Source organism: Alternaria ventricosa (assembly GCF_023758065.1).
Source record: "Alternaria ventricosa strain BMP 2768 chromosome Unknown scaffold_4, whole genome shotgun sequence".
In the NCBI taxonomy this organism is placed as follows: domain Eukaryota; kingdom Fungi; phylum Ascomycota; class Dothideomycetes; order Pleosporales; family Pleosporaceae; genus Alternaria; species Alternaria ventricosa.
The window spans coordinates 391506-413624 of NW_026055684.1; the positions used below are offsets into that span (position 1 = coordinate 391506).

At 52.9% G+C, this 22119-nt stretch overlaps 9 protein-coding genes across 9 annotated transcripts; 5 read left to right on the top strand and 4 right to left on the bottom strand.

The window, feature by feature from the left end:
• Nucleotides 1-281: 281 nt before the first annotated feature.
• Nucleotides 282-1442, bottom strand: J4E93_002811 (uncharacterized protein; the record flags this gene model as incomplete). Its single annotated transcript, XM_049340752.1, has 1 exon — nucleotides 282-1442. One exon carries the CDS (start codon nucleotides 1440-1442, stop codon nucleotides 282-284), a length of 1161 nt encoding a protein of 386 aa, XP_049201634.1.
• Nucleotides 1443-2012: 570 nt separating this feature from the next.
• On the top strand, nucleotides 2013-3165 carry J4E93_002812 (uncharacterized protein; the record flags this gene model as incomplete). Its single annotated transcript, XM_049340753.1, has 3 exons — nucleotides 2013-2103; nucleotides 2174-2938; nucleotides 2990-3165. The coding sequence occupies 3 exons, from the start codon at nucleotides 2013-2015 to the stop codon at nucleotides 3163-3165; spliced, it is 1032 nt and encodes a 343-aa protein (XP_049201635.1).
• An 888-nt stretch (nucleotides 3166-4053) lies between these two features.
• Nucleotides 4054-6083, top strand: J4E93_002813 (uncharacterized protein; the record flags this gene model as incomplete). The annotated part of the gene is made up of 5 exons (XM_049340754.1): nucleotides 4054-4490; nucleotides 4550-4995; nucleotides 5057-5670; nucleotides 5735-5760; nucleotides 5825-6083. 5 exons carry the CDS (start codon nucleotides 4054-4056, stop codon nucleotides 6081-6083), a joined length of 1782 nt encoding a protein of 593 aa, XP_049201636.1.
• A 244-nt stretch (nucleotides 6084-6327) lies between these two features.
• J4E93_002814 (uncharacterized protein) lies at nucleotides 6328-9396 on the top strand (the record flags this gene model as incomplete). Its single annotated transcript, XM_049340755.1, has 6 exons — nucleotides 6328-6358; nucleotides 7030-7999; nucleotides 8047-8144; nucleotides 8193-8605; nucleotides 8651-9137; nucleotides 9191-9396. 6 exons carry the CDS (start codon nucleotides 6328-6330, stop codon nucleotides 9394-9396), a joined length of 2205 nt encoding a protein of 734 aa, XP_049201637.1.
• Nucleotides 9397-11408: 2012 nt separating this feature from the next.
• On the bottom strand, nucleotides 11409-12881 carry J4E93_002815 (uncharacterized protein; the record flags this gene model as incomplete). The annotated part of the gene is made up of 1 exon (XM_049340756.1): nucleotides 11409-12881. One exon carries the CDS (start codon nucleotides 12879-12881, stop codon nucleotides 11409-11411), a length of 1473 nt encoding a protein of 490 aa, XP_049201638.1.
• Nucleotides 12882-13297: 416 nt separating this feature from the next.
• Nucleotides 13298-14044, bottom strand: J4E93_002816 (uncharacterized protein; the record flags this gene model as incomplete). The annotated part of the gene is made up of 2 exons (XM_049340757.1): nucleotides 13298-13836; nucleotides 14041-14044. 2 exons carry the CDS (start codon nucleotides 14042-14044, stop codon nucleotides 13298-13300), a joined length of 543 nt encoding a protein of 180 aa, XP_049201639.1.
• Nucleotides 14045-15700: 1656 nt separating this feature from the next.
• J4E93_002817 (uncharacterized protein) lies at nucleotides 15701-17552 on the top strand (the record flags this gene model as incomplete). Its single annotated transcript, XM_049340758.1, has 2 exons — nucleotides 15701-16165; nucleotides 16221-17552. 2 exons carry the CDS (start codon nucleotides 15701-15703, stop codon nucleotides 17550-17552), a joined length of 1797 nt encoding a protein of 598 aa, XP_049201640.1.
• A 1459-nt stretch (nucleotides 17553-19011) lies between these two features.
• On the top strand, nucleotides 19012-20547 carry J4E93_002818 (uncharacterized protein; the record flags this gene model as incomplete). Its single annotated transcript, XM_049340759.1, has 2 exons — nucleotides 19012-19310; nucleotides 19365-20547. 2 exons carry the CDS (start codon nucleotides 19012-19014, stop codon nucleotides 20545-20547), a joined length of 1482 nt encoding a protein of 493 aa, XP_049201641.1.
• Nucleotides 20548-20988: 441 nt separating this feature from the next.
• J4E93_002819 (uncharacterized protein) lies at nucleotides 20989-21910 on the bottom strand (the record flags this gene model as incomplete). The annotated part of the gene is made up of 3 exons (XM_049340760.1): nucleotides 20989-21150; nucleotides 21201-21451; nucleotides 21505-21910. The coding sequence occupies 3 exons, from the start codon at nucleotides 21908-21910 to the stop codon at nucleotides 20989-20991; spliced, it is 819 nt and encodes a 272-aa protein (XP_049201642.1).
• Between the last annotated feature and the right edge of the window lie 209 nt (nucleotides 21911-22119).

Here is a 22119-nt window from a genome sequence, read left to right on the forward strand (position 1 = left end):
ACCCCTTCGAAACTCGATTCTATTACCCCTACGAAACTGAAAATTTGCATCGCGAAGCCAGGTCTGATCATGCTCGCGTTAAGAAGGCCCGCAGCTGCATGGGAACCATCGGCTTAAGAGATCCACGCGTTACGTCACAGAAACCGCAAAATTTAGATGCGTACAGTAACACGTGCGAGCACAATTGGAATCAGTATCTACAGTACCACTACGGCATGAAGTCTCTGTCATGTCTGCACCTTGCACTACCTACCCTTACTTTCATAAGCCTGATCCAGATCTCACGATGCTCCCTTCGCGGCTTCCTTGGCAGCATTCGCACGCGCCTTCTCTAAAGCCTTGACTTGTTCCCAGTTGCTCTTCACCCACTTGAGCACAGCGTCCTTGTTGTCCGCCGATACAAATTTGGACCAGATCAAAGGCTCACCAAGGTTGGGCTCAGACGAAATGCGCGGCTCATTATCTTGGAACACGACCCAACGCCTCAAGCCCTTCAGAACGAGAGCCAGAGAGTTGCTTTGTATCGGGACCGTGACTTTAATCTCCTTCCAGAGCTCTTCTTCCGCTGTCTTGAGGTGATGATCCTTCATCATAGTGTCGTACTCGTCCTGCTTCTTGAAAACTGCAAGAGCCTCTTCCAGTACTTGCTGCTTAGTCCACGCGTTTGCATCACCTCTGTCGGGATGCGCTGGCATGTAGTCCTCTATAAAACGCTGGTACATGGGCCGCTTCGCCTGACGGGCTCGATCGTTGTGCTTCTCGACACGTCCTTCGAAGATCTTGTGCGAAAAGAACCTCCCGCTGGAAGCCCAGTCGAAGAGATCGACCTCATCCTTGAACCCTGACCAGTATCTCGCGACGTCCATGCCGTAGAAAGCCATCGCGAGATTTGGATCTCGTGTGAGAAACAGCAGCGCTTTCTTCTTGTTGTATGGCTCAATCTCTTCAACTCGTACATGCAGGCCCTGGTCATTGCAGGTGAGACCCAGCGGACGATGAGAGACGCCAATGATTTGCAAGAGGTCAGCGTCGCCTTTCATGAAGCGCGTCCATTCGAAGAGCTCAGCGCTTTCAGCGGTCTCATCTCCAACCGATAGTTCAACGTCGACTTGCACATGCGCATCTGGTATTTTGGGATGTCGCACTGCGTAGGAAGAGGACCCGCCGCGTGGGAGATGGATATCGGCTTCGAGAGTCTTTTGTATCGAGGCCCATATCCCATCTTTGGTGTTGGGTGCCCGAATGCCTTCTACCAAGAAGTCGATGTCCCCATGGTCTGTCTTTGCTGGAGCGTCGCGCGGGACGACCACGCGTACGAATAGTGTCTCCAGAAGGCCTTGATATTGCGCGGAGAGCGTCTTGTACAGTGCTGGTGGCAGGCGAGGGACTTTGATGGGTCTGCCGGAGTCCGTTGGAACACTTGCGAATGCGAGACCTCCCATGGCTGACTACGTAGCGAGGATTGCGCGGATCGTTGTCGCGCCTGGTAGAAGCGGATTGTGTGTTGTTCTCGTGGGAGTCTGATTGCACACAATCGTCAAACAGAGCCAGTAGTCAATTTATAAGGCACTGTGGGGTGTCGGGTGCTGCCTATCGTGAATGCGCCAGAGCGCACTGCCGCGAGCGAAGCTGTGGCGGAGTGAAAGCAAGTCATCTCTGTGACTCCCAGTCGACCTAAGAGCCTTCCGATGACTTGGCCGCCGGCTTAATGGGATCATGATGTAGTATCATTCTCTGCACCATACAACTCCGTCGGTCTATCGTGTTCACGAAGCAGGATAGAGAGATGCGTTGTGCTGCCAAAAGGGTGCAGAAGCCGGGATGAACGTGTGCACGGGTACGTGGGGCCGAACGCCTCCGCCTTTTTAAGTGGGTCCGTCGCGCAAACATCCCTGCAGCAGTCCGGAAATTTTATAAACAATGCTCACGGCTGGAGTCTTTCGTCATTCCACCAACATTCAATGTCTGATAAGTCTGATTGTTGCTCACCTGGCGGCAGCTGCTCGAAAACCATGGATCACCAAAAGAACGAAGAAGTCGCCGCTCGCTTCGAGGAGCTTGCGGCGCTTGAGCAGGAATTCGAAGACATGGAAGAGGAGATAAGTAAGTCGCGATTCCATTCCTATCAGATCGCGTCTGGTCAAAGGGAGTCGCATTGCTAACCCGACCGCAGTTCGCCAAGCCGAAGCTCTGCAGAGACCCCTCTACAAGAAGCGCGCAGACTTCGTGACGAAGATCCCACACTTCTGGTCGCTCGTCTTCGAGCAGGCGCCGCCCGAGATCGACAACTTCATCCAGCCCACCGACTCCAAGGTTTTCGCCGAGTGTCTTGATACTTTTGAGGTGACGCGAATCGAGCTTAACGACCCCAATGGCTCCCCGCGCAGCTTCTCGCTCAAGTTCGGCTTCACCGACAACGAATACTTCGAAGACAAGGTGCTCGAGAAGAACTTCTGGTACAGGAAGACCAAGGATTGGCAAGGTCTCGTTTCGGAGCCAGTCAAAATCAACTGGAAGAAGGGCAAGGACCTCACCGGAGGTCTCACTGATGCGGCATACAAGCTGGGCGAGATGAGGAAGAAGTTGGCAATCGACACTGCAAATGGTGCTGCGAGGAAAGAAGAGGCTAAGACCAAGGAATACAAGGACTTGGCCAAGAAGGTCGAAACAGCTACAGACGCCTCCGTTAGCTTCTTCGGTCTCTTCTCTTTCGTCTCCGGCTACCGCTGGGTCAGCGCCCAGGAGTCAGCACAGGCTGCCAAGGAGGAGAGGGAGAGGTTCGAGAAGATCAGGCGAGGGGAGAAGGTCGACGACGAGGATGAGGCTGAAGACGAAGAAGACCCGCAAGACTACCAGGAAATCGAGGTCTTCCCAGGCGGCGATGAGGTTGCTACCGTCATCGCCGAAGACATGTGGCCTAATGCTATTAAGTACTACAGTATGTGGCACGCGCTTAACTACTCTGCATCCCGTCGCTAACGGATCACAGAGGGCACATTCGACGAAGAAGAAGACGACGAGGAACTGTCCGACTTGGATGTCATGGATGCTAGTGACGATGACGACGAGGACGACGACCAAGAACCAGTCGACATTCGCGCATTGGTGGGCAAGGGCCGCAAGTCAGAGCAAGAGCCGCCCTCGAAGAAGCAGCGCAAGGCTTAAACGTAAAGACTCAACCTAATCTCGTCGTGGACGACTTCCCTCCTTCGTTGTATGTTACGGCGAAGACTATATACCCGGAGAACCTAGCAGCAGTATGCAGGTTCCTTTTACGTAGCGATGAAATAAATAAACCTACTCGGTCAAGCCCGACAATGGCATACTAAAGGTACACCTGGGCAAAACGGCACGATCCCCTTCTGTGGCATCTACAGTCTTTGTGTCGTCGACCCGCCGCTGCGCCGCTCTATTGTCAGACTACGTCCTTTCGTCCCGTGTTTCCTTGTATTGATTTTACCAAGCTCCGGTCGACGGACCGTTCATGCCTTCTGTTCTGCCGCTCACCTTACCATCTGGGTACACAACTTCGTACGATGTCTCTTGGAAGCTCAACAATCAGTCAAGATGGTTGTTGCTTCCCCGCAATAGCTCCGTGCATGGCTTCGAGAAGCTTTGCCTCCACCAATCAATCAACAGCAGCTTCGTTCTATTCCTCTTTCGGCACGGAAATTCACTCCGCCAGTTCCGCTGGCCTGCCCGTTGATGACGTTTGCAGGCTTGGTGCGAATCCTGACGCTCGAGCATTCGGTACCGCGACGAAGCTTGGAGCTTACCTAGCTCCTTGGGATTGACCAACGATTGCCTTTGTAGCCTTTTGTAATCCACTACATCGGATGCACGAGGATGACTTTGAGCACTTTCTTGAGGGGTACCATGTACGCCGAGCTCAAAATTTCCGGGTAATCTCCATCGACCAAAGGTACTCGTCAGCGGGGAGCATAATGAAACCACCCGGTATGATGCAGGTAGATCTAGTAAAGGTACCTAGGTACTTATTTAAGTAATCTTGCTGGCGCAACATCTCCTGCTATTCGAAGTAGAATCTTCAAGATGGATCAATTGCTGCCATTATTGAGTCTTCTGGTTCTCGCCGCTCCCGCTGCTGCTCAGGGCAACGGGACAGCTACTATCTCTTATGTCTTGCCTTCAGGCTACAGCACCTCAAGCTTCAACGCCTCCGCACAGCCCACATCCTATACCCGCACTGATTTCGGACCCAATGCACTCGCCTCGCTCTGGGACATGGTGGGCCCTGTCGCCACGGGCCCCATCACGACTACCGTTGAACCAACAGCAGAGCCAACGGCATATCCGCAGCCAGATCCTCAATATTATCACGCTCTTGTAGGAAGCGGATATCCTGAGGTACAGGGCTTGAAGCTCCCCGAGAACTTTCAATGGGGCTTTAGTTCTTCCGCGTATCAGATCGAAGGTGCGGTCAAGGACGAAGGCAGAGGACCCAGTATTTGGGATTTGTTGGCGCACAGGTTAGTTCTGGCTGTGAATTGCATGCAAGATAGATACTGACTTCGAAACTCGTTTTTAGAGTTACGAATTTCGTGGCCGATAACACCACTGGCGACATCGTTGATCAGCATTACTATCTGTATAAGCAGGATTTCGCCAGACTAGCAAGCCTAGGAGTTAAAGCCTTCAGCCCTAGTTTTTCATGGCCGCGTTTCTTTCCCTTTGGACATGGTCCAGTCAATGAGGCAGCCATTGCGCACTACGACGACGTGATCAGAACCATGCACGAGAATGGTATTCATCCAGCAGTAACGCTCTTCCACTGGGATACTCCACTCGCATTATTCAATGAGTACGGTGCCTGGACTGACCGCCGCATCGTGGATGACTTCTTCAACTACGCCAAGTTCGTCATCACACGATATGATGCCTATGTCGACGAGTGGTTCACGATCAATGAGCCCCAGTACTGCAATTGGCAATACGCCGGGTATCCGGCAGGGGAATACTACCCAGCGCCGAATGGTAAGTGTCTTTGTACGAACTACTTGTGGGGCATACACTGACTTCGTCTACCACGGCTCAGGCGTCACAGGCGGTAATGAAGCCCGCTTCCTATGTGGCCACCATACACTGCTAGCGCACGCAAAGGTATCCAAATGGTATCATGAAGAATTCAAAGGACGCGGCCGCATGACCTTCAAGAACAGCGGCAACTACTACGAAGCCAACAGCACAAAACCAGAAGACGAAGTTGCACGCCAGCGGAACTTTGACTTTAGCATTGGCTGGTTCGGTGGACCATGGACTGACGGTGACTACCCGCAATCGCTCAAAGACACACTTGGCGACCTCTTGCCCGAGTTCACGCAAGAGGAAAAGGACATGATCAAAGGATCCTGCGACTTTTACGCCATTGATCCCTACTCCAGCTTCTTAGCTTTCGAAGTTGATGGCGGGCTGGAGTCATGCACGAGCAACCGGTCACACCCGTCCTTCCCAGACTGTGCTGGTTCAGCAAGTGTAGCCCCTAATGGCTTCCCTATCGGGCCTGCCGCCGACCCGGCCATGTCGTGGTTCTACTCTGCACCTGCCGGCGTGCGCCGCTACCTCAAGCACATTACTCAAGTCCTCTTCCCATCGATCCCGGACATTGTTGTGAGCGAATTCGGGTTCGCAGAGCCTTTCGAAGGGCAATGGGTAAGTTCTGACTGTACGAAGTGCATGTGAGACATATACTGACTTCCTACCTCTACCTCTATAGTCGAACCTCAATTCCGCGCTTTTTGAGTAAGTTCTGGCTGTACGAAGTGCATGTGAGACATATACTGACTTCGTACCCCTACCTCTGCAGTTTGAAGAGAGCGGACTACTTCCAGCAATATCTGGACAACATTTTGCTGGCGATTCATGTGGACGGCGTCAACGTGACTGGAGCATGGGGATGGTCCATTCTAGACAACTTCGAGTGGGCGCTTGGTACATCAGTCAGGTTCGGAGTGCAGTACGTGAACTACACGAGCCTTGAGAGGACACCCAAGGCTAGTTTGTTCCAGTTCCTCAACTGGTTCAAGGAGCATGAAGCGGGCGGGAACGCGACGATGAGAGTGTAGAAGACGTAAAGGGTAGTAACATGCTACTGTGAAGTTGGTATCAGGATCATGATCATGTAAATCATTTCAGACTTGATGACTTTGCGGTTTCTGAAGAATGTCTGACGCTAGTTGATGGGTGATGTTGGTGATGGATCCGCATGACAGCGCGTACTCTGTTCCACATGACGTGGTGCTCATGTCTGTAATGGACGGAAGGCAGCCTGGAGCGAGGCATGACGCGTCTACGGCGACACAGACGCGAATGCAGCAAGGACGAGCACTTGGGCGTGCTTGTGAGTCGTGCTGGCCATGGTGCGGGCGTTAGCTCCCTTTCTTATCGCGCGATTAGGTCCCTTGTGACAACCTTGGAATGCGGATCCACCCGAGCATCTTGGTGCGCATGCCTGCCGGGGACCATTCCATGCAACATGCTGTGACAATGCCGTTTGAACTGACTGAATGAGTCAGAGAGTGGACGTTTCTTCCTTGAATGCTTCCTGTGGTGTATTATCTGCGCTGCTTTGAGCCATCTCTTGCACATCGTGGCTGCCACTTGGCACATGAGCTTAACGCATCCGGTTGCACCTAGGTCCCCAGCTACGGACCTCGACAAACCGCCATACAACCCAAGCCAACCACTAGAAGATCCCACGGCGTGTACACGACGACATATCGGATTCCCCCTGTTCGGCGCAGCTCGAGCGTTTGTGATAGCATCAAAGGTGCCCGGCCCCGACGACGGCATCGTCATTTCTCGGCTCGTGACATCGCCAGCTGCTCCAAACCTCCGAGCTCACCTCCGCAAGCTTCACCACCTCTCCCTGGCCTACGCCGACTCCACGCGCACTCCAGCACAGCGCCTCACCTCGAAGCTGCCTATGCCCTCTCCCTAATCCCCAAGCCAACACCCCTCCAGGCACGGCGCTGCCACCAACTCATACCCGCGTCATCTGCGGGTAACCAGACCCAGCGTTCGTCCTGGCAGACGAAATCGCCCCAAACCCTCCCTCCCCAGCCGCCTCCGACCACCCATCCACCCCGACGTCCCCCGCTTCTTCTTCCCCAGTCATCTCTGCCCCCGACAACCAGCCCGCTCCCGCCGCTCGAGCCTCCAACCACGCACCCGCTGCCGCTGTCCTGTCATCCGATCAGACCACAGCCGGAAAGCGCAGGCACAGCTTCTCTGCGAGCGACGACGCTGAAGAAGAGCCCCCCGCCAGCGGCACCCGGGGCAGCTTATCCCGCCACATCTCGAAGCGCAGGCGCAGACAGGAAGGGAAGATGCGCCTTGATAACGACACCTCCAAATCCTCACAATCGCCCTCGCGAAACTTCGCAAACGGATCGTCACAGTCATCGGGGCACAGGTCGCCCTTGGCCAAGGGCGCAAATGGCAGCACACATGGCAGGAACGAGAGCAATGGCTCCTATACAAATGGAGGACCGGTAGCGAATGGAGGATCAGTGCCTGCAACTTTCTTTGGCCATGACAGGGAAGAAGTGACGCGGATACTGATACAGAGTCTGACCGACCTGGGATACCACAGTGCTGCGGGCGCACTATGCAAGGAGAGCGGCTTCCAGCTCGAAGGGCCGACGGTTGCGGCATTCCGGACTTCAGTACTGAACGGTGATTGGGAGGAAGCCGAAGAGCTGCTGTTTGGGTCAAATACATACGATACCGGTGGTGGTGTTGGTCTAGATGCTCCCTACGGAAGGCCCTGGGGAAAGTCGACATCACAGCCTAGCTCGCAGCGTTCTACAGGCTTGACTCTAGCCGAGGGCGCAAATCGCGAGGTGATGCTATTCTGTCTGAAGCAGCAAAAGTACCTCGAGTTGCTTGAACGGAGAGATCTGAGCAAGGCACTTGCGGTACTTCGGCAAGAGTTGACGCCGCTTCATCGAGATGTGGGAAGGTTACACGCTCTTTCGGCGTAAGTATCATACCACCATCACATATCATCCTGCTAATGCTTCGTAGGCTTATGATGTGCCAATCTGCCGAGGACCTCAGAAATCAAGCTCAATGGGACGGCGCTCGCGGTGACTCACGGATGCATCTGCTTTCTGATCTTTCCAGTAAGCAGCAAGTTTCAGACTATGGCGATTTATACTGACATCCTGTAGAATCAATTTCGCCGAGCATCATGATCCCGGAACACAGGTTAGCAGTACTGCTAGATGAAGTAAAGGATAGCTGGATCGCAAATTGCCTATACCACAACACCGCCGCGTCACCGTCTCTCTATCTCGACCACAACTGCGAAAGGGATGACTTCCCAACAAAGGCTGTTCTTGATTTGAAACACCACACGGGTGAGGTTTGGTACTTGCAGTACTCAAACGACGGCACGAAACTTGCATCTGCAGGCGAGGATCAGACAATCCTCATCTACGAAACCAACACATACAAGGTGTTACATCGACTCGCAGAACACAGGAAATCTGGCGTCGCTCATCTTGCTTGGAGTCCTGACGACACAAAGATCATAACATGTTGCTCGCAACCAGAGAACTCGGCACGGATATGGGACGTCAAGGTAAGGCGGCAAGATTGCTCTGATAGCTTCGACTAAAACTAGCAGACCGGTGTATGCATACAATGTATCAGCGACTTCACTTACCCATGTACCACCGCGGCTTGGGATCCGTCCGGAACACGGATTATTCTCGGATCGCAGGACGACAACATGGGCTGTAGTATCTGGGACCTCGATGGGAACCTCAAGCACAACTTCGCTGATGATGGGAAGCTCCGTGTAAACGGACTCGCACTGTCATCCGATGGCCAGCGATTAGTCGTCATTACAGAGAGCACGATCGTCGTGTTTGATTATTCCACTTATGAGAGGATTGCCGAGTTTCAGCTTGATGGTACAAAGTTGACGAGTGTTACGATCAGCCAGGATTCGCGGCATATGCTCGTTAGCATAAGCCCTGATCAAATCAAGCTCATGGAAATCGACACTGGGGATGTGATACAACGCTTCGAGGCACATGCTCAGAAGCAATTCATGATTCGATCAGCGTTTGGCGGCGCCGATGAGAACTTTGTAGTCAGCGGCAGCGAGGGTATGTTTGTTTTGTACCTCCATGCAGGATCATCTGCTAATACACGCTTTTAGATTCACGGATATACATATGGCGGTCCAATGGCCTCCTTATCGAAGCTCTCGACGCACACTCTAACGGCTGCGCCAATAGCGTAGCCTGGCACCCCAAGGATCCTACTACGTTCGCTTCTGGTGGCGATGACAAACGAATCAGGATCTGGAAACCAGCTTCAGCGTCACCAATGCCATCGAGCAGTAGTAACGGTTATGCAAGGTAGATTGGGCCGCCCACCTGGTGTAGTTTGCATGTAAGGTTTCACGTGTGGTTTGCGTGTGATGGCTTGTATGATGGGTAGCTTTGTGTTCTCTTGCATTAAATTTGGCGTCAGAGGCCCATCTGAGGACGGACAGCATGGCTTATTCTTGGGTATGTGGGCTTTCGTTAGCATTCACCGGGTAACACATACTCCCCCTTCGGTATCATGTACCCTGTTATCTATTAGACGCTATCTATATGGGACGGATTATCTGTTCCTACTGAACCATTTGCTATAGATACAAGTCTATCCGCAGTTACCCAACTTCTCACCTCCTCCGTTACGTGCCTATTTCCCTCGTCACGACTACAGCCTCCCTCTCCTTACGATACTTCGCCCACTTCATCCCTATCAGCGTGGCATCCACCGTGTCATCTGGCTTACGCTGCCATATCCAAGAATCCCCGTTCCCACCTTGTCGTCTCGCAACCCTCTTTTCACCCACCCATAACTCCTCCAGTGCTTCCACCTCACCGAATGCTAACCTCGCAACGTTGTTTTCCGCTGCGACTCTCCTCCTTTCGTTGCCTTTCCATAACGCCAGTCTTGCTTGTTCCGTCTTACATTCCATGACCGCCCGTTTCCACACCGCTCGATAGCCCATATCAAGATATTCGATCTTGCTGACTTGCATCGTCTTGAGTTGTTTCAAGCCCTGACCCAGAGCACACATGATAGACGCGACATCGGATCGATAGCAGTACGACTCGCTGCGCAAGACCAGATGACGTATATATGGAAACGTCGTCGTAAGAAAGGTAACTTCGGCCAGAGACCATGCAGCACTTCCATCAAAACTCCGCAGTCCCACGGCATACTCGAAATACGGATCGGTTTCTTTCCTTCTCAGACTAGACCGCGGAATGATTTCGAACAAATCCTTCAGCTCGGCATACTTCTCCATTGCACAATCCTCACCATCGCCCTTCCCCTTCACCACCAACGTCTGCAGATTGGGACAATGCTGCACCAGAAACGCGGCACTGCTATTCACAACCAACGTCTCCACTCCCCTCAACTCAAACCCAGGGGACCGGGATGAAAGTGAAGAGTCGGTGAACGCAGCGGAGAAGACATCCAGACTCCGACTCATCATCCTCACTTCTAGTCGCTTTAGCTGTGGTAACGAATGCATAAAGGTAAACAGGTCGAGAGCGTCGCTACTGGATACGTAAGCACCGGAGCACCACCACCATAGACTGCCAAACATGTCGATTTTGAGCGCGCGAGCTTGGTGCAGATGTGGTGTCAAGACGTCTGTGTCTAGCGCTTTGAGTGGCGCGGTGATGCGTAGGGTTTTAAACAGGCGCGGAACAAGGAGGGTGTGGAAACGGCGATTTGCTAGGGAGAGTTGTTTCCATGGAGTCTCGCCGTGTTGCTGGTGATGGTCGTCCAAGAAGTCGCATATGAGTAGTAAGACGTCATCGCATAGGTCGGGGAGAGTGAGTGACTTGTGTAGTGATGGGAGGAGTGTTGGGTCAATGAAGCTGTCGACTCGCGTCTCTCTTGTTTTGGGTGTCATCGTGTTGTTCTGGTCTCAAGTTTGGAGAAGGTCGTGGTCTTGATGTCTACTTCATGATGTTTGATACCGTCAACGAGAGCGGAGATGGAGGTGAGCTAAGCAGCTACCCCACGTTTTAATGCACACTTGTTACTTGAAAAGGCTAGTTGAGTTGAAGCTCCTAGATTGTCCAATCCGAAAGAGGTAGCCACGATAGACCATCAGAGGCTGCAAGTAGGCTTGAATTGATCTACACTATTGCATCGAGCTATTTAATTGTCGTTAGTCATTATCATAATACGTTATTCATGTTCATCGTTGTGTCTTTCAGAGCAAGATTCCTACGCAAAGCACAAGCATACCCCACTCTGCTTTTCGTACACTTTCAGCTTCTCCTTGGGTATCTGCGATATGTAACAAACTATTTCAAGAGGAGTATTCAACGCTTTGGAGATGCGAACTAATCCGACTCTCAAATGACGCGCACTGTTGCTTTACCTTTCCCAAGGGTTTGGGACGACGATATCAGCATGCTTCTGAGACGGTCCTCGGCTTTTGTCAGCTCCTGCCGACTATTCTGGTCGAGATCTGACGGCCGGGGCCATGGTAGCCACGCCTTTATAGAGTCAAGAGTGCCGGAACGTGCTCGTGATGCCGGTAGACTGCGCATAGACGCTCCGCGTTGGTGTGAAGGGGTTCTGCGTGGTGTTGCAGTCAGAGGCCGTCCGTTCGATGATCCATTGGCGTCCTTGCCAACGTCCTGCATTGCCGACGATGTATCGAGTGATAGTTGTTTCGAAGCCGTAGGTGCGGCAATGGTGATTGCTGGATGTGAAGACGAGGTGGATGCATGGACTGCCCAAGCGGGCCCCGAATTTGAGGCTTCGACCTGTTTCGAGCTGCCAGCCTCTTGGTCTCGGAAAGTATCGCCATCTATGGCTTTCCTCTTACCACTCCCACCACTGATGACGCTCTTCAAGCTTCCGTATGCTGATTGACTACGCTTCTTACTGCTCTCGGCCCTACCCTCTTGCGCCAGCCGCTCGCTAGAGCTGCTCGCTTCAGGCACTGCCATGAGTGTGTTGTCTGCGGCAGTCCATCCTTGACTGATCCTGTTCAAACGACCTCGGCTGGCCAATGCTCCTGTACTTGCGGCCCATCCCGAGCCCCCGCTTGTTATTTCGCCTTGTGGGGGTAGGTGAGAGTCGTACTCGTCGGCTAGACTCATTCTGCTTCGGGCGCAGATCTCGGCAATGGCATCGATGGCGTCTCTGATCTCAGGGTCAACCGCGCGAAGGATAGCCGAAAAAGAGAAGTCGTCAGCGGAGGGTAGTTGCTCGCTCCTGCCTGCCAGACCGGCTGACAGGGCCGACGCATGTGTCTGCCCGTTCATGGCGAAGGAGCGTGGCGTGTTGAAGCCGGAGCCAGAGCGCGATGCGTGCCGCGAGCCTGAGTATGTGCGTACTACCACGGGCTGGCTGGTGACGGTGGTCCGACTCGATGTAGACTTGGCAGACTTGCTCTTGGAGGGCGAGGAATGGAAGGCGGGGGCGTTCAGGGCGCGCAGGGCAGCAGACTGGGTGGGCGGCAGTGTGTTGGTCAGGGTAGTAGTCGCACTGGGCACCGAGCCTGAGCTCGCCGTCAAGTCAGACAGGCCCTCGGGAGCATCTAGTGGTTGCGTGTGGGCGAGGACGGGCTCGTCGGACAGTATAGGCTGGGCACTAAGCGTGGACGTGGTGTTGTTCCCCAAGAGAGTCGAGAAGACGCCCAATGGCACCGACTGTCTGGTGGTCGTTGCAGGCGTTGCAGGCGTCAGTGGGTGTGGGATTGCACTCGACTCGGCGGTACCTGAGCCATGTTGCTCACAGTCGGTCGGAGGGGCAGCGCTGTGCGGGAGCCGTGGCGCCTGGAAGGGAACGCGCGGATCATTAGACATGCCGGCCATTGTTGTGGGTTCTGGTTCCGTAGCTGCAGGTCAATGCATTGCCGCTATGCGACGCCGTCTGAGTTGTTGGATGAGCTGCCGTGATCGAGAAGATGCGCTGGCGCCAAGCTTGGCGGGTTATTTCGTCCCACCCGCCTTCCATCATTGGGCCATTGCCGCTTCACCCTACACAAATTCTGTCATATCGAACGAGTTGCATGCCACTTGGGATGCGATGCCCAATTGCAAACATGCAAGACTTGGAATATTCTTGTTGCGCCTAAGAGGCGTCTCACTGGCTTGACACCCTAAAATATTTCCGACCTCAACCTCGCCATCCCTGCCGCTCGATATCTGTCTGTCTTGCACGACTACATGGTAACACATGTGGACCCTGCGCATGGAAGCGCATCTGCCTCTCAGGGGTACTCCAGATCTCAAAAGAGCATCCCGTCGTCTGGCCTTTCGCCATCTATCCGCTGCCCGCCCACCACCTCCGTTGCCTGCCCGAGCCTGTCGCTCAACCAAGACACCACTCCACCTGGCATTTCGTCAAGTATTTGCATCTCAGCTTTGACATTGAGCATCAGCATCTTCTGTAGCTCCTGCCTCCAGCCCTTTTCGAGGCCCTCCTCTGCGCACAGGTTCCACTCTAGCATTCGCGCTGCTTTGTTGCGGTCGCGCGCTGTCAGTCTCATCAGACCTTGGAGCTGAGGCTTCGTGCCTGTCTCTGGGTGCACTTCGTCTAGCGGAGCCCCACTCATGTGGTGACTCTTTACACCAAGCCAGCGAATGTTAGGCAAGCCTGGTGTGGCTGTATCCGTGGATGTAACGTCTTCGTGCGCGAGACGATACGACCCATATTTGTACGTCGATAGTATGGCGATACCGTCGGGATCAAGGTCCATCAGAGCATACATGGGGATGTGAGGGGCCTTAGCAGCTAACTGACTCAGAAGCTTCCGTGAAGCAAGGTCTGGATATCCTTTCGCCTGTCTTGATGATTAGGTGACATTGGCAACAGAAACAGTCAGGCTTACAGTCAGTATTGTTCCGCTCGAGCCCAACGTGTGCCACCGTGGTGAACTCATCAATGACCTAAAGGTCGCCTAAGCATGCATTAGCGTTAGTATAAGTAATCCTGGAGCACCAACTATACCTCTTTTTCGATAATGAGCACCCATTGCACGTCCGTTAAGTCGAGGGTGTCGTTATCATTGACACTGGGAACGAGTATCCCCTAGTGATGTGTTAGGAAGGTATCCCTGAGCCAGCACGCTCGTCAAACCTCTTTCTCACTTATGCCGTCGATATGATGGCCGTCGTTTCGAGTTAACCTAAAGCTGCCCGCCAGTAGGCCTTTCGCAGCGGCAGTCTGAAATTGGCTATCAGCTGTGCTTCCAGAAACATGCCTGAGACAAGCGCACCACATTCAATTGGGATCTAGTGATGCCAAAGGTACAAGCCAAATCATCCACGTATCGGTCGACTATCGACTGCTTGATGAACAAGTCCGGATGTCGATAATACATGTCTCTATCTCAAATCAGTTTCTTGTTGTCCTCATACAGGGATAAAGTTGACCTTTTCGTCATGACGGTACCATCGACGAGACCAGCGTGAATAAGCTCTAGTATACGAACTAGTACAGCTATACGGCCATTAACGTTCTCAGTATGTATACATGATTGGGTTCACACACTGAAGTTCCATGCCTCTTGCGCACTTGCTCCTGGAAAATTGATATCGCGTTCTCTCGGTTCGGGAGCTTGTCCTTGACCGTCGGCTGTGGCAGATTGTCGGCGAGACAGAGTTGCACGGGACTTCAGCGTGATAGTGAGCGATTCGAGATCCTCTAGCTGAGCATTCACAATCAACTCTATCATCGCTTCGATGCGAGCGATCACCCAATGTCTGCACAGAATTAGTCATAACACGCTCAGAGTGAGAGTACCTGGAGAACCTGTCGCGTATGGGTCTTAGAGTGTGCTCCTGACGCTGATACTGAGGTGTTTCCTGGATAGACAGTGCGTTGCCATTGGCCAAGGAAGCTGAGTTTGAGTTGTTGCACACATCCCACGGTATATTTTCTCGTTGGGAAGTTGCGAACAGGAACTCATCTTCTAAATCCTCCTCCTCCGTATCCTCAGGAGCGTCCTGCACGTCGTGTTCACCAAACAACATGTCATCGAAATCGCTTGTATCCATGGCGAAGCGCAGAGTGGCGAATGATGGTATGCAATTTCGCGGATACCGGGTTAGCTGCTAGCAGGTATGTGACCGATTACTGTGAGGTCGATAGAGCAAGAGGCCCGTAGAGAGCGCCGCAGACAAGAAGCCAGTCACAGAAAGCGCGGCCGCGCGTGAGTACTGCGAAATGGCAGGCACGACACGTGCAGGATACACCAAGAAAGGCAGTTCTATTCGCGCGCTTATCACTAAGCTTCGCCATAAGAATCGCTTCGAATCTGTTTGGTTCACGTCTTGCACAAGTAAAATAGTGGTGCTCGACGTGTTGATGTTCGCGTTCGTTTGGCCGTAACGCTAAAAGGAAATCAGAGCATGAAATCGCTAAAGTATACGCCATTCGAGCGATTGCACCCCAGTCGCACTTTCCCGCACTAGGCCCACATTAGCCCACTAGTCGTTCGCGGTTTCCACGCGCTGCGCGTCGCGCCTTCGACCTTCGCGTCTCCTCCCGCGTCAACGTCCGCTACCGCTACCACGCTGCTTGTTCGACCACAACAATCTTCTCAGAATTGAGCATCGGGTCCCTCACTATCGACTTTTCATAGACCTACAAAGCCTATCGGCTGCACTTTCAGCAACCGCCGTGCACTATGGAGGACCCCACACCCATTGCGCCGCTGCCCCAGAAGCGTCCACACACCGACGACGACGATGTCGAGCCTACCGTCTCAACTCCGTCAAAACAGACTCGATCAGAGGCCTCTACGCCCCTTTCAGTTCTCTCTGTTCAAACCCCGTCACCCCTGAAGAGCAGCGCTCCGAGTTCAACCGCCCCAAACAGCAGCAACGTCTCTGCTCCCACCCCCTCACAACCAGGCAAAAGGCGGAAGTTGACATTACAAGAGAAAGAAGCCCAGCGTCTAGAAAAGGAAGCGAAGGCCAAAGCGCGAGAAGAGAAGAAGGCGCAGAAAGAGGCTGAGGAGAAGGTCAAGGCAGAACAAAAGGCACAGAGAGAGGAGGAGAAGCGCAAGAAGAATGAGGAACGAGATGAGAAGAAGCGCCTCAAGGAGGAGGAACAGCAGCGGGCAGAAGAGGAGAAGGCAAAGAAGGCACGGGTAAGCCGACCCTCGTCCTTGGAGTACGACCTGAACAGTGCTAACCTTTGGATAGTCCCAAATGAAGCTGAACGCTTTCTTCGTCAAGCCAAAGGCGGGATCAAGCCCAGGACAGGCCGTGGTAGCTTCATCCCAGAACCCTACTGCCTCGTCCACATCCTTATCTAGCACATCCGGAGTCAAAACTAATTTGGCCCCTCCATCCCCACAGAAAAACATCGTCAAGAACGCTCAGTCAGACTACGAGCGATACTTTCTACCGTTCAATCTCCCACCACATACGATCCTCGCTCCCATAAATCCCCTGCTCGACGATCCGGAGCGGCTGGAGGCTGCGCGAACACGGCTAGAGAACCTCATCGCGCACAACGGTACCGGTACCGAGACCATCACACGAGAGACCTTGGTATCTTCTTTACCACGACGGAGTCGATCAGCGCATCGGACTGCGACCATCGCCGAAGTTATCGAACGTGTGAATGGCTCGTCGGATCGTCCAATCGACTTGACTGTCCACAGAAGCCCATTGGAAATGCTTAGAGAGATCCCAATGAAGTACATACATTTCTGCAAAGATGTCCGTCCCCCGTACTATGGCACCTACACCAGGCCTTATACCGACGCGGAAGCTTCTCGGCTCGCACGAAACCCCATTGCCAGGGTCCGAAAGGACACCGATTATGACTACGACTCTGAAGCGGAGTGGGATGAACCCGAGGAAGGAGAAGACCTTGACTCTGACGGCGAAGATGACAACGAAGAAGATGCAGAAGACGACTTGGATGGTTTCCTCGACGACGAAGAAGACCCACAACTCAAACGGCGACTCATTAGTGGTGATTTAGTTCCTGTCAGCACTGGCTTATGCTGGGAGGATGCCGATAGGGTTTCCAGGTTGAACGATGGTTCAGATGCTATATGCACCGACTTCAAAGGGTTCTCAATGGGGTTTCTGTTGGACCCGCAGATGACTTCGATCGATCCTTTTTCTACGGCATACTGGGAACCGGATCCTGCGACTGTTGCAAGTACCGGCGCTGCTGCGAAGAAAGACAACCTTGCTAAGAGCGCCATGAACCCTCCGCGGGTACCTCTGGTTCAACGCTCTATGAATGGTCTGCTCAACACATTGAACGGCCCACAGAAGTCAACAGGAGGAACTCCAACTAAGCCAGCAAAAGCTAAGCGATTGGTGCCTACCGAGCAACTTGCAGCTTTCAAGGCTGAAATTGAGGGCAAAGATCTGACCAAGATTGGCATGATTGAGGCGCTGAAAAAGGTATTCCCAAAGCTACCGAAGGACGCCATCAGCAACACCTTGAGCGTAGTTGCCGCAAGGGTAGGACCTACCGAGAAAGAGAAGCGATGGGTGCTTGTCAACACCTGAGAGTTTCAATGCTCATTGTTGCGTTCTGCTGGACGTTTCCCTTTTTGCTCTTAATGTACATCAAGCTTTCATACATGTCGGTAAGATTCGACGCCAATTACCTGTGGAATACGTGGGATAGTCTTTTAGCATAGCGGGTGAAGGAGTACGGGGTTCAGGCTGGGTTTGAAGGTGTTCCAAAGTCATCATCAAGCGACATTTTAGCTTCCAAAGTCAATCCACGTTCACACGCTGTGTGATAGGTGGGGAATTGAGCTTATTCCAGGAGCTATAGAAAGTCGTAGAACTCACGCAATGAAGAAAGTGTCCACGCTGCAGTGGATCTCATGTACTATATGGCTGTGACCCAGTGACTACAGCATTAGTGCGATGCATGAAGTCCACTGTGAACAGAGTCAACATGCTTGCACCGAGCAGTGCCGCGAATGAGAGGGGCACATAAATTCACTGCGTGTTCCACATGGCGTAGGCATCGTAAGAGTGCAAGCGCTTTGTTTTAACCCCTTCGTCCCTAGCAATGCAGCCCTGACACACACTGCGCAGCCGTCAAAGGGTCATGCTATTGCGCGAGCATAAGTTGCAGAGCAATCAGGACTTCTGTCCCTTCTGGATCTAAAAACGAATTGAAATCAATGCACAGTCTTCCAAGTATACCTTATGTTGGCACGCAACCACTTTGTACACAAACATTACCCCGTGAGCAACAACGAGAACGGCGTGCGGGGATGCGGGATTAAGGTTGTACGGCTATTTCCGAGTGTTTCCTCCAAACGTATCAAAATCTCACCGAGCGGGTACGCAATCTACATGCCTTTGAGATTGCAGACTGTGGTGAGCCGGAGTTTAAGAATAGCGACTGCCCTGGTGGTGTCAGATCCACACCTGCAGTCGGGTCCGTGCAGCGGGCGCTTGGGAATGTCGCGAGACAACCCTACCCAATCGGCCTGGTCTCGTAAACGCCCGCTATCTTTGGTACAATGACGACCCAATCATCAGTGTCTCTGCGACGGCAAAGCTTACCATCGGAGAGGGATCATCTTTCTTCCTTGCGCATCTTTCTATTCCAAGCGCCCATGGGGTGCACCTCCCTAGGTCGTGGTAATTCCACAACGGCATCAGCAGGCGCTCTCGGCAGCGGTCCAGTCCCATGCGGCTCTAGATGGTGCCCAGGAATGCACTCATGCGCGACCAGCAGAAGCACTGTGGATATTCCCGCACGCAAGAATAGCTGGGCCCTTGCCTGACTGGCTGACTGTCCGCATGCTCATCTTAGTGTATCAAGGTACAGATGATGGAGGCCTACAAAGACATCCTACAGCCTCTGGCACCTCCGCAAGTCGAGTTTGAGACGTTTCGTCATCGTCGTCGTTCACCCTGCCTGTTGGTGTTGTAAGCGTTATCCAACACCTTGTTACCCGCTTTTCAGCTTGCTGGACTCAAGCGTCTCTCATCTTCCATCATGGCGTCTTTCGTTCTGTGCCTTTCCGCAACTTTACTGTTCGCTCAGTCTACAATTGCTTCAAACTGCACCAAGAAACCAATATATGTCGACATCCACAAGCGGGCTGTACACGACTCATCAGAATTTCAATATGGATCCTTCATCGGACTGGGAACGCCAGCACAAAATCAGAGTCTTTGGCCATCGCTACAACAAAACCACATCTCGTTCGCGTCGAGCAACTACTGCAAGAACACAACTCTTGACAACTGTGCCACGAGTACAGGGGGCTTCTATAACGACCGCGACTCCACTAGGTATGCTTAACTGTCGATGTGATACTTTGACTTGTTAGCTGACACGTATAATAGCTTTGTGAAAGACGACAACTTTCAGACCTTGGACGATGACCAAAAGGGTTTCACAGGATTCTTCGGTCGAGAGACTTTACGACTGTACACACATTACTTCGAGACGGACGGTGCATCACAAACATTGGTAGAGAACAGCACGATCGAAGTCGCAGAATCGGGGTCAATCACACCTGGAAGAGTTGGCATGGGGTTGTCTTCTACTCTCCTTCGGGACCTGGCTGCACAAGACATCATTGCTGGGAAAACATACTCGCTCTACATCGGACAGGGATTCAAGCGTGCCGGAGGCGCGGTGAACGGTAGCAACGTTTTTGGGGGATACGACTCAGGTCGCTTCACGGGAGAGACACACAAATACGCCATGAAGATCGACAATCCGAATCCGATGAGCGTCCGCATCAAGGATATCGTCATCACTAACTCTGAGGATAACGCAAACGTATCACTGTTCGATAACACGGTCTTCACTGATATGAAGACAAAGGCAGAGGACTTCGAAGCCCAGATTACGACTGAACAGTTCCCGTTTTCCCTACCGTATCATATCACCCAAAACTTCATCAAACGACTGGGCGCCGAAAAGGATAACACATGGGGCGACAATTCTCTGAGGTTGAAGAACGCTTTCAACGGCACGTTCTCGATAGTGCTAGAAGATGGCTTTACAGTCACACTACCCTCTGAAGTCCTCACGAATGCTTCCAACATCACGCCCATCCAAGACCGAGAAGAGTCAGCCGACACACCATTTTACCTCGGGACCGCTTTCTTAGGCCAAGTCTACTTGATGGCGGATTATGAAACCAATAACTTCTTCCTCGCTGAAGCCATTCAAAAGAACAACATGGTCATGCCTGTTACCTTCTGCCCGAAATCCACGCCCGCGGCCTACGAACGCCCCAAGCAGTCTGCATGGGAGAGCCAAGGTCTCATTGGTGCGGTGATAGGTGGTGTAATAGGCGGTATTGGCATCATCTGCGCAAGCTACTGCATTTGGATCACTTGGATGCGCAAGAAGGATGAGCGTAACTTGAAAAGGGAGTTGAAAAGAAACTCGCAGAGGAAGATGGAGCAAATGGACATTGAGGAGGCACAGCCCAAGTTTGACCCGCCACCACGGACAGTGAACGCGGCAAAAGCTATGTTCTGGAGGAAGAACAAGCCGGGTTTGACGTTTTGAGCGGGTCGCGAGAGGTTCTTTCTTGGAGGTGTTCATCTTTATACCCTGGGCTAGCAGTGTGCGGCTCGTTCGATTCGTATGCGTCCTGCAATCTTCACATTATTTCGTGTTCACATCCGCATCAGATTTGCTATTATCCGTGACGTTTGACGATAAGTCCGTTGCCCGGAGGGATAGTTTCGTTATGCCATTAATCACCTGAGCGTTTCTCGAATCGCGAATTGGGAGGATCACCATACTCACACAAGCCTTCATATACTTACGTCAAACCTGGCAATTCGCACTGGATGTGATATCAAAGTGACCGTAACCCTGGAGACATGATGTGATGGCGAAGACGTATTTTGATTGAAATTCGCGATGTTCGCCATGTCAGGTTCTTGTTTACAATATGGTACACAGTCTGGCAGTGGTTTTGTACAGAATCGAATTGCGTCCAGGTCATGATTCGGGCGAGAAGCTGAAGCCAAGCGGTGCGAGTATCTTTTCTTGCACAACCTTGTTGGCCACTTCGCCGCCACGCTCGAGAGCGACCGCTCCGACAATGGCGTATAGAGAAGTCATGAGGACAGTTTCAAAACCAGAGCCTTGGAGGTTATCCGCCTGTAATTCGTCAGCCTGCGGACTAGGGTGTTGTAAAGGTTCGAGCATACCCTCTTGGGTGTCCACCGTGTGACCTTGTCCAGGCGGTACCGCTCTGCTATCGGTGCTAGCCGTGTCTTGCTCAAGACCAGACTCTCGGCCTCATCGGTCAAGCCTTGCAGCCCATTCAAGGCGGGGTGTAGGTATGGTTTGCGTCCAAACTCGTCGCTGATTGGTACACCACTGGGATCCCTCGGCCATTGGTTCTCCTGCGGCGAGTTTATGAGCGCCTGTGTTGTTTGTAGTTCGACTATCCTCCGTCCTACCCTTTACATTAGCCTCCCGTCTGTCCGCCTTTGCAATATGCACACATACCCAAGTATGCTAGGCGGTCATTGAACCCTCTCCTTCCGTGGTCGAAGCTCTTGTGTGTGACGGCTAACCACTTGACGTCTTCTCCCAGCATTTTGTCTCCTCCGGGGCCCAACATGCGTATATACGCATCGTCCAGCTTTTTCGGGTCCTCATTGACCTGGTAAACGCCCCCTCTGGCTTTCGGCCGTATCCTGTGAGGCGCCATCATTCGCGGAGGTGTCTGTTTCCATCTCGGCCTATCGACGGCTGGCGTAGCTTCTGCGTCATATTCCGTGGACCTCGATGGGGTGGTGCTCGTAAATGCGCATGCGGAGGACCGCACGAAGGACGTTCTGGATATTTGCGCGGGCCGGAGTGATGATGAAGCGGTCGAGACGAGTGATCGGAGCGGTCGTTTGGAAGTCATTGCGGCACTCCCAAGTGGTGAGCGAGGTATGAGAGGCTTGATTGGCGGCGGGCGGGCGTGCTGCTGCTGGCGGAGGTCACTTCGGATCATCGAAAAGTTGCGGCACGCGGATCGCGCCTTACCGCAATAACGCTAGCACCAGTCGCGCCCGCTGCTCCCCCATCGTGCGCCCCCCGATACGCGACTCTTCCCCTTGCTGCGCTTCTTTT